The sequence below is a fragment of the Onychostoma macrolepis genome, chromosome 25 (genome assembly GCF_012432095.1).
Source record: "Onychostoma macrolepis isolate SWU-2019 chromosome 25, ASM1243209v1, whole genome shotgun sequence".
Lineage (NCBI taxonomy): Eukaryota > Metazoa > Chordata > Actinopteri > Cypriniformes > Cyprinidae > Onychostoma > Onychostoma macrolepis.
Genome location: NC_081179.1, coordinates 4,674,701 through 4,690,104, shown reverse-complemented (window position 1 = coordinate 4,690,104; position 15,404 = coordinate 4,674,701). Strand labels below are relative to the sequence as shown.

The following is a 15,404-nucleotide window of genomic DNA, read 5'->3' as shown; positions in this document are numbered from 1 at the left end:
CTGAGAAAAAGTTCTGACTTTATTTCTCAGAATTGTGACTTTATATCTCACAATTCTGACTTTTTTCTCAATTCAGACTTTTTTCACAGAATTGTGAGATATATAAACTCACAATTCTGACTTTTTTCTTGCAATTTAGACTTTTTTCACAGAATTGTGAGATATATAAACTCACAATTCAGACTTTTTTTCTCAGATTTGTGAGATATATAAACTCACAATTCTGACTTTTTTCTCGCAATTCAGACTTTTTTCTCAGATTTGTGAGATATATAAACTCACAATTCTGACTTTTTTTCTTGCAATTTAGACTTTTTTTCACTGAATTGTGAGATATATAAATTCACAATTCTGACTTTTTTCTCGCAATTCAGACTTTTTTTTCTCGCAATTCTGACTTTTTTTCACAGAATTGTGAGATATATAAACTCACAATTCTGACTTTTTTTTTCTCAGATTTGTGAGATATATAAACTCACAATTCTGACTTTTTTTCTTGCAATTTAGACTTTTTTCACTGAATTGTGAGATATATAAATTCACAATTCTGACTTTTTTTCTCGCAATTCAGACTTTTTTTTCTCAGATTTGTGAGATATATAAACTCACAATTCTGACTTTTTTTCTTGCAATTTAGACTTTTTTTCACAGAATTGTTTGATATATAAATTCACAATTCTGACTTTTTTTCTCGCAATTCAGACTTTTTTTTCTCAGATTTGTGAGATATATAAACTCACAATTCTGACTTTTTTTTCTCGCAATTCTGACTTTTTTTCACAGAATTGTGAGATATAAACTTGCAATTGCGAGTTATAAAGTCAGAATTGTGAGATATAAACTCGCAATTCGGACTTTTTTCTCGCAATTCGGACTTTTTTTCTCACAATTGCGAGATAAATAAACTCGCAATTGCGAGTTATAAAGTCCAATTTTGAGGGGGAAAAAAGACTGATATGTTCTCAGAATTGCGTGATATAAACTCGCAATTCTGAGAAAAAAAGTTCTGACTTTATTTCACAGAATTGTGACTTTATATCTCACAATTATGACTTTATAACTCGCAATTGCGAGTTTCTATCACGCAATTCTGAGAAAAAAAGTCTTGTGAGATAAAAGGTCGCAATTACCTTTTTTATTTTTTATTCAGTGGCGGAAACAGGCCTCCATAGTTCTACGCTCGTGTGCAGTTTTTAAGTGTGAAAAGCAAAAAGTTTCATGATAATGTGACAGCATACAGGTTTCGAACGACATGAAGGTAAGGAGACCATACAGTTTTCATTATAATTTGAATATTCCTTTAAACGTCAAGAAGGTGAGCTTATATTAAACATATATTCTCTGAGCATCTACCCTGATCTATTATTAGTCCGTCTCCCACTCAAACACACACAGGGAGAGAGAGCAGCTAGCATAAGTGAAGGCAGAAGAGAATAAGAGATGGACAGAAGGATGACCATTGAAGCGAATGGGGGATGTGGAAGAGAGAGAAAGAGAGAGAGAGGCTGGTAATGTGTAAATAGGCCACTAAATCAATGGGAATCAGGTTTTCTGAGAAGAGAAGACTGGGATATTTATAGAGAAAGAGAAAGAGAAAGAAAGCAGATGCATCTGTACTGACTGAACAGATCACTAGAAAACACGCACACATTTTTATTTTTTGGACCCTTACTAATAATTTATTAAATATAAAGGCTATTTTTAAAAAATGATCGAAGTATAAAGATATAATTAAAAAATATTTTTATGTTACATAGTTTAATATATATAGTATAGTAAGGGACTGATTAATTCAATTGAATATATATTAAATTTCATTTAAGTTAAATAGAATATAGTATACATAAGTATATATGAAGTATGTGGCAGTGATTGTCTTTATCATGTAACTGTTATTGTTAACTAAAACACATTAAATAAAGCTGAAATTAAAATAGATGTTAAATGAAAAACTTAAACTAGAAATGTTACGTTGGCAACTAAATTGAATAAATATGTTGAAGTTTAAGTACCGCTGTTGCTAAAACTAAAACTGACATAAAAACAAATTAAAGCTGTATAGAAATATAACAAAACTAATAAAAACGACATAAGGAAATTACTAAAACAAACCAAAATTGAAATATAAAAAACCCAAATCAAATAATAAAATAAATAAATACTCTGCAGCAAACTCTTGCTTATGTAATTTTGATAAAGTAAACTGTGACATATTATACCCAAAAAGTCTTCATAGTGGACCACCAGTAAAACTGATAATAATTTGGGTCCAAAAATTTGATTTGACACTTTGACCTGACCATGTTTCAAAGTTATCTGACATTATCAAGATGAATTTGTTCCGACACAGTTTAACACTTGAGTTCTTGTCATATTTTATTACTATATTCTAAACTATAGCGAATATACATGAGACATGTTGAAGGTGTCTGCATATTTTTTGGTTTGACTGTATATATATATTATGAACTAATCCTCTTTGTCCAATGTGAGACATATAGTATAATACATGAGATGATTAGTTAAGTGTGTATATAGATAGATAGATAGATAGATAGATAGATAGATAGATAGATAGATAGATAGATAGATAGATAGATAGATAGATAGATAGATAGATAGATAGATAGATAGATAGATAGCAGAATATCATAGAGGATTTGGGTCAGCAAAGAACCACCTAAAAACCACCCAGAACACCTTAAAAACAGCATAGCAACACCCCTAGCATCAAGACGGTGACATTTGCAAGAGCACCTCACATGTTTTCTTCAGTTCCATTTGGTTTCTTGTCTTATTACATGATGGTTCTTTGGTGAATAATGCAATAAGGAGTAAAGAGACCTTACAGCAGCAGCAGAGATTACAGTAATGAGCCTCATGCATCACGCTCACACTCATTAATGGCTCCGCAAGCATCGCATACATGTGAAATTCTGCCATTTATTCAATAAGGTTATGCGAAATAAACTCAAATATCACAGCACAGATGCCTTTGTCAGTGTGTGCAATACACCATTAATCTTCTGACTTGAACATGTTACATTTTTAATTGACCTCATGCAAATGCAGACTTTTGCATGAGATGAGCAGAATGAATTATGGGTAATTACTGGGATGAGGTTTAGCATGCCCTTTCTTTTTGGATCAACACACAAGATTGCTAGAAGATGCTGATTTCACATTATGAATACACATCTGACTTAAATTTGGTAGTAATGTTTCGGTCAAATGAACTCAAGTTTACAAAATGCAAATTTAAAAACAACTCAGGAATAGTTCACATAAAAATAAATTAAAATCTTTCTGAACATGTCCTCACCCTCAGGCCATTCAAGATGTAGATGAGTTTATTTCTTCTTCAGAACAGATTTGGAGAAATGTAGCATTGCATCACATGCTCAGCAATGGATCCTCTGCAGTGAATGGGTGCCGTCAGAATGAGAGTCCAAACAGCTGATAAAAACATCACAGTAATCCACACCACTCCAGTCCATCAGTTAACAGTTCACAGTCTTGTGAGGAGAAAAGCTGCGCGTTTATAAGAAACAAAGGTATTTTAACTTCAAACTGTCACTTCTGGCCAAAATATGAGTCCATAATCTATAACAAGTCCATCTTTTGTTGTCCTCTCACATTGAAAACCACCAACATATTTGTTTAGAACTGTTTTGGACTGTTTTTACCTGAGAAAGCGTTAAAGTTAAAATATTTTAATGATGGATTTGTTTATAAACTTGCAGCTTTTTGCTTCACAAGACATTGATGGACTGGAGTGGTGTGGATTATTGTGATTTTTTTTATCAGATGTTTGGACTCTCATTCTGATGGCACCCATTCACTATAAAGCAAGTGACATACTGCTAAATTTGAACTAACAAAACAGCACTTGAACTTTTAAAAATCACTTTGGTTTTTGAAATAAGAATAAGAAGAAAGAGTTTTTCAGCAGGTTTTTTCACGCCTACATGCTCAGATGACAAGGTCGCCCGTAAGAGCAGCACATGCCATCCGGACACACTTCATTGAGCATCAAGTCATCCTTACGGCAGCTTATTAAAGACGTAACAGACGACCGTAAAGGTTATATAAGAACGTTATTGTCTGTGCTCTGTTCACTGTGGGTCCCGAGGGGACATCTGCTGGATTTATGTGCAGTTAAATAAATCAAATTTGCGTTTAATGTTTCCTAATCGAAGCTCGTGGGTCACACGTGAGCCAAACAAAACCGGTTTAATCTGTCTTTCTTACTTTAGAGTCAACCGCTCACCTCAATCACTGACCTTTGCTCCGTCGCTCCGGTACATTATCAGTCTCAACAACCACCAAACTGCTGTCTAAATTAACTCAACCGGTAGGGGGGCAGTTCTCAAAACCATTACGTTAAAAAAATGAACTAAAGCAACATTAAAGATGAATGAGTACCTGCAGGAAGTGCTGCTCCTGTGAGAGGAAGCCGTCAGGCCTGCGCTGTGTGTCAGTGAGGCCTGCGGTGCAGTTCTGGAATTGACTAGAAATTCATTTCTACGGCCACCAATGATGTTCTCAGAAGGTCACCCGCTGTTTTTCTCCATTCCATGCTGCATAAATGATCCTCGGCACACTGCACACTGAGAGAAAGACAGGGAAATCAGTGCCATTTCAAAAGTCACTCCTTTAGAAGGAACGGGACTTTTAGTACAAGTCAATTAGTACTCTGCTGGGTGTCATTATTTCAAGGTTAAAGTCAACACATTTAAGATTACACGCTCGTGTAGACGTGGCAGTATTGACATTTACGAAATTTGCAAGCAACATTTGGAATAAACTGGAAACATGCACAACGATACATGTACAACCAGTTTTGGGTGAAACACATTACAAGTAATGCGAGTCATGTAATCAGATTACTTTTTTCCCCAAGTAACTAGTAAAGTAACACATTACTTTTAAATTTACAACAAAATATCTGAGTTACTTTGTTTTTCCATTTATTTACTGACAGCTTTAAAGGGATAGTTCACCCAAAAATGAAAACTCTGTCATTAATTACTCATCCTCATGTCGTTCCAAACCCGTAAGACCTTCGTTCATCTTCGGAACACAAATTAAGATATTTCTGATTAAATTTGAGAGCTTTCTGACCCTTCGTAGACAATGTCAGAGAAGACTTTCTTTTTGTGAGGAAGGGCCTTTAGAGTTGCCAAAAATATAGCTTTTTCATTTTTTTGTTATTACACTGTAAAAAGTGATAAGTTGACTTAACTTAAAAAAATTGAGGAAACCCGTTGTCTTAAAATTTTTAAGTAAATGATCATTAAAAAAATAAGTTAAATGAATTGTCAAGTTTTTTTTTAAATTATTATTTACTTAATCATTTAACAAATGATTTACTAATAAATAAGCCCAGGTGACAAAAAGTAACGCAAAAGTAACGTAATGCATTACTTTTCATAGAAAGTAACTAAGTAACACAGTTCATTTTTTAACTAATGCAATATTGTAATGCATTACTTTTTAAAGTAAATTCCCCTGACAGTATGTGATGACGGTGAGTGTGATTACATGAAAATTACATCACAAATGATTTGAAATCTCTTGAGTAAGGTATATACAATGTGTTCAATGATTGTTCAATGTTGCATGATGTGTAACTCCTGTTCAATTAATTTTAAATATAACTTCTTAATTATTTATACGATAAATAAATTGTAATTTTAATATTATAATTGTACACATTTATAATATATATAATATTTTAAATTGTTCACATTAAATTGATCAAAAGTGTCAGTGAAGTAAAATTTAAAAAATATTTTTTAAAACATGTATCATGGGTTCCACAAAAATATTAATCAGCAGCACCATTTTTTTTTTAACATTGATAATAATAATAAATGTTTCTTGAGCAGCAAATCAGCATATTAGAATGATTTCTGAAGGATCGTGTGGCATTTTTTTTTTTTTTAACTGAGATTTATACATCATCTGAAAGCTGAATAAATAAGCTGCATTGATGTATGGTTTTCTAGGATAGGGCAATATTTGACTGAGATACAACTATTTGAAAATATGGAATCTGAAGGTGCAAAAAAAAAAAAAAAAAAATCTTAAGAAAATATTAAGAAAAACGCATTCAAAGTTGTCCAAATGAAGTTCTTAGCAATGCATATTACTAATCAAAAATGTTGTTTTGATATATTTACAGTAGGAAATTTACTAAATATCTTCATGGGACTACATGATCTTTACTTAATATCCTAAATATTTTTGGCATAAAAGAAAAATCGATAATTTGACCCATACAATTGGCTATTGCTACAAATATACCCGTGCTGGTTTTGTGGTCCAGGGTCACATTTCTCTAACTGTAGGTGAGTTCTGCGTGTAATGGCACAATCGAACCGCCAGAAGTCGCCACTTCGACACGCATCTCCTCGGCTGTCTGAGAGATGCGTGATTGGCGTGCGCAATGAGTGAACGCACAGGGCTTTACTGCGGGACAGGGCTGATATACAGGCGTTCACATGTCTGTTCGCTCTTCTCTCTTTCTGTTCATCTTCACGAGCCCGTCGAGGCCTGTGCGTGCGTGCGAACCGGGTGATAGGCGTTCAGGGTGGAAGCCTTTGGGAACACGGACTCTTCCCCACCGGGATGGAGACCGACCAGCACCACCTGCGGAGCCTCATCTGCGCCAGCGGCGCACAAATTGGATGTTATGCAACAACGGGTTAATAAAGCAGAGCTTCAGTTAGTGTTTCACTGACTGCTATGGTACCAGGTGCATGTTCAACACTCAAAGGATAGAAACAAGGTTGCATTATGCGTTTTTCCAAACACTCAAGCCCAAGACACAAAACCATTCTCTGACTTGTCATTCAAGTAATCAATATCTATTTTGTTACAAGTACTTATTTCCTTTTAAATGACAAGTAATTAATATAAAATGCTACTAATCCAGCTTTACTAGCCTATTTATTAGTCACTATCAGTTATAATAAATTAGGCTGCTAGCAGCACGTATAGCTTTTTTAACTTGTATTACAGACTTTTTTTTTTTTAAATCATTACCATAATCATAAACACACTGGTTTGTAGCACAAATAGTTTTATCGTTTACTGCACTTTGTTCTTCGTCTAGTCAATGGTGAGGCCTAATGAACCGGAAGTCTCATACATTCACGGAAAATAGCTCACTTCCGCATTGTAAAATAAGGTGAATAGGGTTAAATTAGTAGGCTACTGGAAAAATATATTAGTAAATATATGGTAAATAAGTACTATTGTATAGTTACTTGTAAAACTGGAACAAGTAAGTATGCATAGTCGGAAATAGGCGTATTTGATTGATAGAAACCATTGTTCAATGGCAAAAATCTGCAATTAGTTACCAGTAACTATGGAATAGTTAGTTGTAATTAATGGGATAGTGAGTAGCAGCAAAGGAACACATGTTTTATGTAATCAACAATACTATAATTTATATTAGGATATAGTAGCCTAGAACCTTATAGGCTAAATATGTAGCCTACCAACTATACTAAAAATATACTTGAGATCCACTGTTTGTTGTATATTTTCTGAATAAACGTAAAAGAAGAAAAAGATATAGCCTACTATTTAAAAAATTGGTGTTGAAACTATTTTTAGTCAGAAATTTCTAGTGAGTTTCACAAACAATTACAAAGCAACAGCAAGTAACCCTGCTGGGGAAAAAACAATAGAACCCTGCCCAAAACACAACAGAAAATGTAATGGTTTTAATGGTTATAATGGGAATTGCATTGGTTTTAATGGAAACTATAATGGTGTCTACTGGTATGTGATGGATTCTATTGGTGGGATGTTAAATCCTATTGGAAAAATGCCCAAAACACACTACAAAAAGGAATTTCGTAATGGTTTTACTGGAAAAAGCTAATGGTTTATAATGGTATTTTAATGGAACACTGAATTAAAACGTACTCCAGTATTCTTTGTTTTGTCCTTACAACTTGGAACAGCGAAGTATAGTGACATAAAAATGCAGATCATAGCTGGTTGTAAGGAATAAATGTCAAAGCAAGCTGACACAGACGTGTTCAATCAAACCATTTAGCCTGCACGCTTTATTCCCACAGCAGTAATACATTTCAGTTTGTCAAAGCATTGATGGATGTTATATATGTGCATGCATATAGACACAGTAACAGCTCCGGAGCATCCTCTACCCCAGCCCACCCCACCCTCGGGGCAATGTCTCAAAGCACGTCACCGTAAGTGTGTGTGTGTGTGAGGAAGGAGAGAGAGAGAGAGAGAGAGAGAGAAAGTAGATGTGTGCAGACAACCTGCCTGCGCGTAATTCTGGGAGGACTCTCCGCCGAGCAACGACACAATAAACACTCACGGAACCGCAAGAGTTTCCCCCGGTGGAGTAACAATAAGCACTTAAATCACGCCTCACCATCCAGTCAGGAGTCCATCATCAATCTGCAGCCATGTATCTGAACAGGGAGGAGGAATACAGCAAAGGTAAGTGCTTTTATTTCTGTTGCCATTAAACTTGTAGGAGTATCTTCTTCTCACCTTGGACGGATGCATGCCTCTGGCACGGACGGGTCTGGTGGGGTTGCACAGGTGGGGTTGCACAATGGGGCTTGGGGGGTGGCACGATCGCACCTGTAACGGGGTCATCACTTCTTTGCCCCCTTGTTTTACATCATTGTCCGAGCGCGCGCAAACAAAAGGGACGGGCGCGCACTAATGACTGTTTGACATTGTCACGCGCTCTCGGGGCATTTGCATTGACAGCGATTACTGTGGCGTGCTGGATTTGATAAATAACTTTGATTTGAGGTCCCGTGAAGGTCTGTCGTTGCGTAATGTTACGCGAATTCTTTCTTATCGAAGGTTCAATCAGGGCTACTTGTTGTGCGCTTCGCCCTTGATAGAGCTTCACGCGGAGAGACTTGAGGAAGGACAAATGACTAAAACACAAGGTCAAAGCATCTCGAAGCGGGCTAGACGGTGCCGCGTCCCCGTTATCTGCACCATTACACGCGAACCTTGGTGTTGTGGTGAATCTTTATGATGATTCCGTGGGCGTTTTGCTGGGGTACGGTGGGTTGTTATTTGTGTCAGCTCTCCCACGTGTTTCCGAAGCGTGATTCCCCGTTAATTCACAGGGTGTCCACTACAATTTTCCCCGGTGTCCCTCCCACGGTAAATGAATTCGCTTCGGGGCTCCGTAACGGAGGTGACTGGAATTAAGAGTGGAGGCGCGTTTGGGCTACGCCAGTAACACCTGCTGCTACCGAGAGCCAGAAAGCAAAAGACGGTGTTTGATATGCGGTAATGGCCGTGAGGAGATAATAACCGTGGCGTGAATGCAACTGTGTGGGTTTGGAAATGAAAGGTGGTCACGGATGAGCCCTCAAATATCAGGCTAATATGAGACACACAGGACAAACCTGGCACAGAAATGGGATCTGGTTTTAAAAAAGCAAGGTGTTTAATTTGATTTTTCTCACTCAACTCGCAAACACGAATCAGCATAATGTGAATGTTCATTTACAAAAGTGTTCGTAATAAAACGAACCATGCTTGAACGTTGTGAATTGATTCTCTGAAATAACCAAACAGGAGTCACACAAGGAAATGTTCCATGTTTGCTTGGAAGGTTATCATAATTACTGTTATGTCATTCTAATTAAGGCGTTATTTACTAATTAAGACATCATTTAGTCCATTTATGGACAATTCCCTTGAGAAGGTTCAGTAGGTTTGCTTTTTTTCTCATCCCGAAAAGGTTAGCAGACCGTGCCCACTAGTGGCTGGGACTTTGACTCAGCTATTCGAATCTTTTGAACCTATTAAAGATTTGTCCGCTGATTCTTTCAGTGACCTTTTCTACACGACGGTGACAACCGAGTCTTTTGCGTGTTAAATCGAACGAAAAAGTCCTATGTCTGCAAATCTTCTCAATTAACAGTGTTTAAGCATCACAAGGCTTTTTTTTTTAAATACTTCATTTGTTTATTTTGTTCAATGTCACGTCTCATTTCATTCAGTGTGATTACAAACCAGATGTCATTTAGTCCATTTATGAATAATTCCCATGAGAAAGTTAATTCAGGTTTTGCTATTTTCTCATTCCTAGAAGTTTAGCAAAACATGTACCCACTATGGCTGGCACTATGCATCTCAGCGATTCGAATCTTTTGAATCTATTAATGATTCGCAGATTCATTCAGTGTCCTTTCACGCCTGCAGGTGGCGACAACTGAATCTTATGTGTGTTAAGAGCAAACGAGTGATCATTGAGTCATTCACTCGAGTGAGTATACTGAAACAAGCCTTGTGTTTTATTAAACTTTGCTTGTCTTTAAATGTACTCTAGAAACTCAATAAACAGTGATAAGCATCACAAGGATTTGTTCATGCTTGTTTCCTTCATTTACTTCAATGCCATGTCAATGTAAGCCAAGTTCATTCAGTTCAATTACACCTTAAAGGCCCCGATATACTTCAAACGAAATCGAAGAACGAACTGATATGACCTCATTTCGAACAAAATCAGGCCGAAACGAAGTTCATTTTGAGTTCGTTTCAGCATTTCGAAACAGCTCACCAAAGCGAACTTTCTGGGGGAGTTCTTTTGGCTCCTAAACACCTTTGAGCCACCATTGGTCCGTGGCGATTACGCAATCGGTGGGTGTGTTCTGGAGCTCCACCTTCTTTGACGCGCAATTTTTTTTCCCCTGTTCGTTTCTCCGTCAACAAAGGTCAACAACATCTCCAAGTCACTAGCAACATAAAAACACTGTGTCAAATAGCTGAGCTGCCACAAATATATCCGCACCTGTACAATCGCTTGCAGAGATACTTTTAACAGTGCATTTCCACTACAGCGTCAAATCTGCACCCAGTGCCGCTGGCAACGCAAGTACCAAATACATGTGTTTCAAATAAATGTTACACCATACTGCTGCTGTTGTTGTTCTTTCAATAAGCGAATTTAAAGGGTATACAATAAATTAAATGCCAAAAGAACATACAATGATAAACCTTTGTTTTTATCAAATTATGACAACACATAATATAAAAACGTGTAATAATTTATCCAGTTTAATAAAAGACCTAGATACACCATCATTGCACCGTTGTTGTGTTTCGTCGCGACACGTTTACATTAATCTACACCCCGCCTCCAGCAGCGCGGGGGTGTTGGAATGTTCGAAAACAGTATACCGTCACTCAGCCTTTTCAAACTTCTTTTTGCCCCCAAAAGAAGAACAAAAACGAACTTTGTTTGAAGTATATTGGGGCCTTAAATGTATTGTTCGATCTTGTTCAGGTGACTCGTTTAGTGAAGGGGGCGTAGTCCTTCAGCATGTTCAACCAATGAAATTCGCCATTAGAGAACGCGCACGAATGCTATTGGTTCGTGCTAGGAAGTCACGCGCTTCCAAACGGAGATCCACATCATCGAACTGAACGATAACAATGATTGTTAACTTAAAAGATTCATTAAAGCACTGATTCTTTTACAAACTAACAACCTAATACACAATCAGTCAGCAGGTGCTCTCACTCAGTCGGGATTTAACTTCAGTCAGGTAATCGAAAGCCTGTATATGTTGAGGGAGTGTGTTTGTTGATGGTTTAATTGATTGGGGTGTGATTGATGGAGTTAATTGATGAAGTAGGTAGATGTTGTGTAGCCCTGTACTTGAAATTTTTCCCGCGAAGGTTGACGCGGGAAGCGTGTGGTCGAGTTTTTGTCTCCGATGCTGTTTTATTATTACAGTCGTGTTTCTATGTCATTAATTTTATGAGGTAATTGATAAAGAGATGCTTTTGCTAATTGCTAATTGCTAATTGTGTTTGATTAAAAACGATAAAACGTTTAATGAGATAACTTGTTTTGAGGAACGAATACCGAATCAGGAACAGACTGTAGAGATGTTAAACACAATCTGGAGCCTCACCCCCCTCTCCTACTGTTTCTATGAGACATATTTAACTTTCATGCTTGTTACTTTTCCTTTAATTACTCATTTTTATTAAATACAGATGACAATGAAAGTGTGACTTTAGTATGAGCTTCAAACCAAGCACAAACCTCTTGTATGAAGTGCCACTGCTTCTGTTTACACCCACAGGGCTTTATCTATACAGTTTAAGAAATGGTGAAGCTTCAGGTCCATAACTGATTATTGCATCTCTCTCTCTGTGTTTCATTGATTTATGTCATTGATAGATGGAATTACTCACTAGAATGGACCAAATATTAAAGGTTGGGGGACTAAATGTAAAAGTTCAAGAACTGGTTTTCATTTATCAAATCCAATCCTGGCCCCTCATGCTAGATAGGTTTGTGTGTGTGTGTGATTGTATTGAGTGAAGAAGTGGACAGATTGCAGATGATAAGTGAGGGAATGGACCAAACGGTGAAAAAAAATAAGTGTATGTGTGTAAATATGGATGTGTCACCGAGGCACAGAAGATGACAGGAGGGGTATAATGTGCCGAAATGATTGACAGTTCATGTATTATTCATGCAATCCTGTTGATCTGAAAGAGAGAGAGAGATGGAGAGACACAGACAAACAGAGAAAGAAATAAAAAGAGACAAATTGCCTGCTCCTCTGTAGACTGTTCTGTATTTAAATCTTGAGCAACTGCAGTGTCAAACCAACAGCATTTTCTCATTAAATTGCAGCAATACAGATTTTAAGTGTATTATGGTACTAAATACTGTAGATCTATAACCAAGATCAATGATTGTGAATCTTTGTTAAATGACTCCCTATGTATTAGTATTGGGTATTTTGATTCATCTTAGTTACTTTTAGTTTGAGCCTTTTGGTTTTGGTTGTTTAGATTTGTTCAGTAGATTGTATCAATGAGTTTGCGTTCCCATTCAATTCAATGGCAGATTGACCTGAATGCTACCATCTTTGCTTTATGAGCACACATTTTTGGAATCAATCATCTGAGCCACTAAATGTCATGGAAGAGACATAAAAAAATCAATTGTATACCATGGAGAATCCCACCCAAAAAATCTGATATTGGTGAAACATCTACGATAGTATAATATAATAAATCTTTTGCAGTTTAATGTTGCTTGCGTTGCAAGTCTTGAATGCCCATCAATGGAGAAATGTCTTTTTTGACCACTTTTTTGACCACACTGAATTGTTCACTACCACAGAGTTGTATTATCATATAAATGAGTAAAACCAGCATATCTACAAAGACAAATTGTGTCAATCTGTTATTGTTTCCAATAATTTTTTGTCACATTTTGTGGGACTGCTGAGCTAAGCTTTTTTTATCTTGCCATAGAAAACAGACAACAATAGACTGCTTAAATGATTTGAGTTATATGATAATTTTATTATAATGTCCTTTAACAGTGTTGGGCAACCAGTTGTGCTCCAAAGCAATACATTCCCAAAAGCCTACTGCCAATTAGCGTCATGTTAATGCTCATCAGTCATTTTTATTTGCTATTTGCATACCTATTAAACAGTTTATGCTGGACTGAATGAACGACATGCCCCCCTTTGTTTCAGTTAGAAAAGTTTAGTTCGAGAACATGTTTTGTTCATTCACTAAAGAACGCCTTGTCAAAGACTTACAGCAACTGTATAGACGTTTTTTTTGCCTATGACTTTCGAAACATTTTCTGACTTTTATTAAGGTGAGAATTTCTTCTGTTTCTTTCTCATGTTCCTCCCTAAATGTCTGTTTTGGGAGTATGTAAGTTTGGGTATGAAATCCCACAAGAAGGGTGGATTGTTTTATGACCTCAACAAATGGTCATGTACAGCTATCCATTGTAACTCTGACAGTAGCCCCATTTACATGCACACTTTTTTGCCATTCCAACTGAGATCTTTCCGATTGACGGATTCTGGTTGACATGGGATGTTATCTAAACTGATCTGGTGTTTACATGTGCTGATGCTTTCAGTCGGAATAATTTTGTGACATGCGCACACAGCTTGTCTGCTGCATTAGGGGCCATTCACATATCGCGTCTTTTGCATGCTCAAGTTCGTTATTTCAAATGCAGACGCACGGCAAATAGAGAGCGACGTGGTCACGAGTTACGACAAGCTTGTTTTTTCCAGGCGTGTCTGGAATGCTGCAAGTGCACTGCAGGTCATGTGACAAGAACCAACCAATCACCCTTTCTGTAACAACATTGAAAGCTCAGCCAAGATGGAGGAACAACTAATCTGTACAGGGATAAATAAATTTAGTATAAATTTAGTAGTATAGCTAGAAGGAGAAGAGAAAGCGGCGTGCCTAGCGTCTTCCACTTGTTTTTAGGTGCGACATGTAAACGTCCCCTAGGAAGCATCCATTTTCTACCCCTCCCTCCTTGGAAGACCAGAACCATCCAGTTGTTCAATTATGTTCTGTTTTTTTTTTTTTTTTTTTTAAATACTAATCAATATGTTTGTCTCCGTCGCACTCCAGTTTGATTTTGCCGCTGCCACCATTTTGTATTCTGACGACACGCTCCCGGTACGTCAAAACCAGGCATGCACAGAAACACATACACTTGAAGTAATCAGATCAACTCGTTTATATGGTGTAATTTTTCGTTTGATCGGTTCATGAAATGGTTTATTCCACCCCTTTCAATCCGACTGATATTTCAATCAGTTTAAGCATTTTTATTCCGATTGAGGTGTTTACATGAAGCATTTTCATTCAGATTGTACCTTTAAACTGGTTATAATCGGAATACAGTGCTCCATGTTAACGGGGCTAGTGATATATTTATGACAGTTAATTCCACTTAACTGTAGTGGGCTCCAAAGTCCCAAAAATACTCAAAACTACTATATACAGTTGCTTTAATTCACTCTGATTCATTCAGTGGATGAGTGTGTTTGTTCAGTAGGTCCAGCCAATGCAATCTGTGCTCATTCTGCAGTATAAAGCTTGTGTCAAAATCAGTTTTTGAAGGCAGGATAAGGTCACCAAAGCAGTCACACACTCTACAAAGAAAAGGATGATTTGTTCACTTAAAAGATTTGTTCAAAAACACAGAGTCATTCGCGATCGAAACACCCCTAGATAGTCATAATCAGCTCTCAACACCATCCAAAGATTTACAGAGCCATTGTTCCCCCTTAGATGTATTACTTCCAGCTTCAAGAGTTTCTAAAAGCCAGGTCGAAGATGGCCGCTGAAACCTTGGAGAGTCGCTCCTCTGACCCGTCGTTTCTTTAAAATATTACTCACAGTACCTGAGCTCGGACAACAAGGGAGAGTAATTGGAAACCAGTACCGAGCTATTATACAGAGGATAAGTGATAGGGAAGAGCATTGATTTTAAGATCTGTTGGATCTTACCCTGCTCTTATGAGAAACAGGAAATTGATTGCGAGTTTGAGCCTCTTCATCATAATGAATATTAG

The 15,404-nt window shown here is 36.9% G+C and overlaps 1 protein-coding gene across 3 annotated transcripts in view; it reads left to right on the top strand.

Annotated features, from left to right (window-relative positions):
• Positions 1 to 8,299: 8,299 nt before the first annotated feature.
• Positions 8,300 to 15,404, top strand: part of syt7a (synaptotagmin VIIa) — a 147,938-nt gene continuing 140,833 nt past the window's right edge. For 2 of the 3 annotated variants that reach the window (XM_058766604.1, XM_058766603.1), the window contains exon 1: positions 8,300 to 8,490. In XM_058766604.1, the coding sequence (XP_058622587.1) occupies positions 8,457 to 8,490 (34 nt within the window). In that variant the 5' untranslated portion in view covers positions 8,300 to 8,456. Of the gene's footprint in view, positions 8,491 to 11,457; positions 11,577 to 15,404 lie in introns of those variants that run through there. The other variant, XM_058766605.1, reaches the window with a different exon arrangement.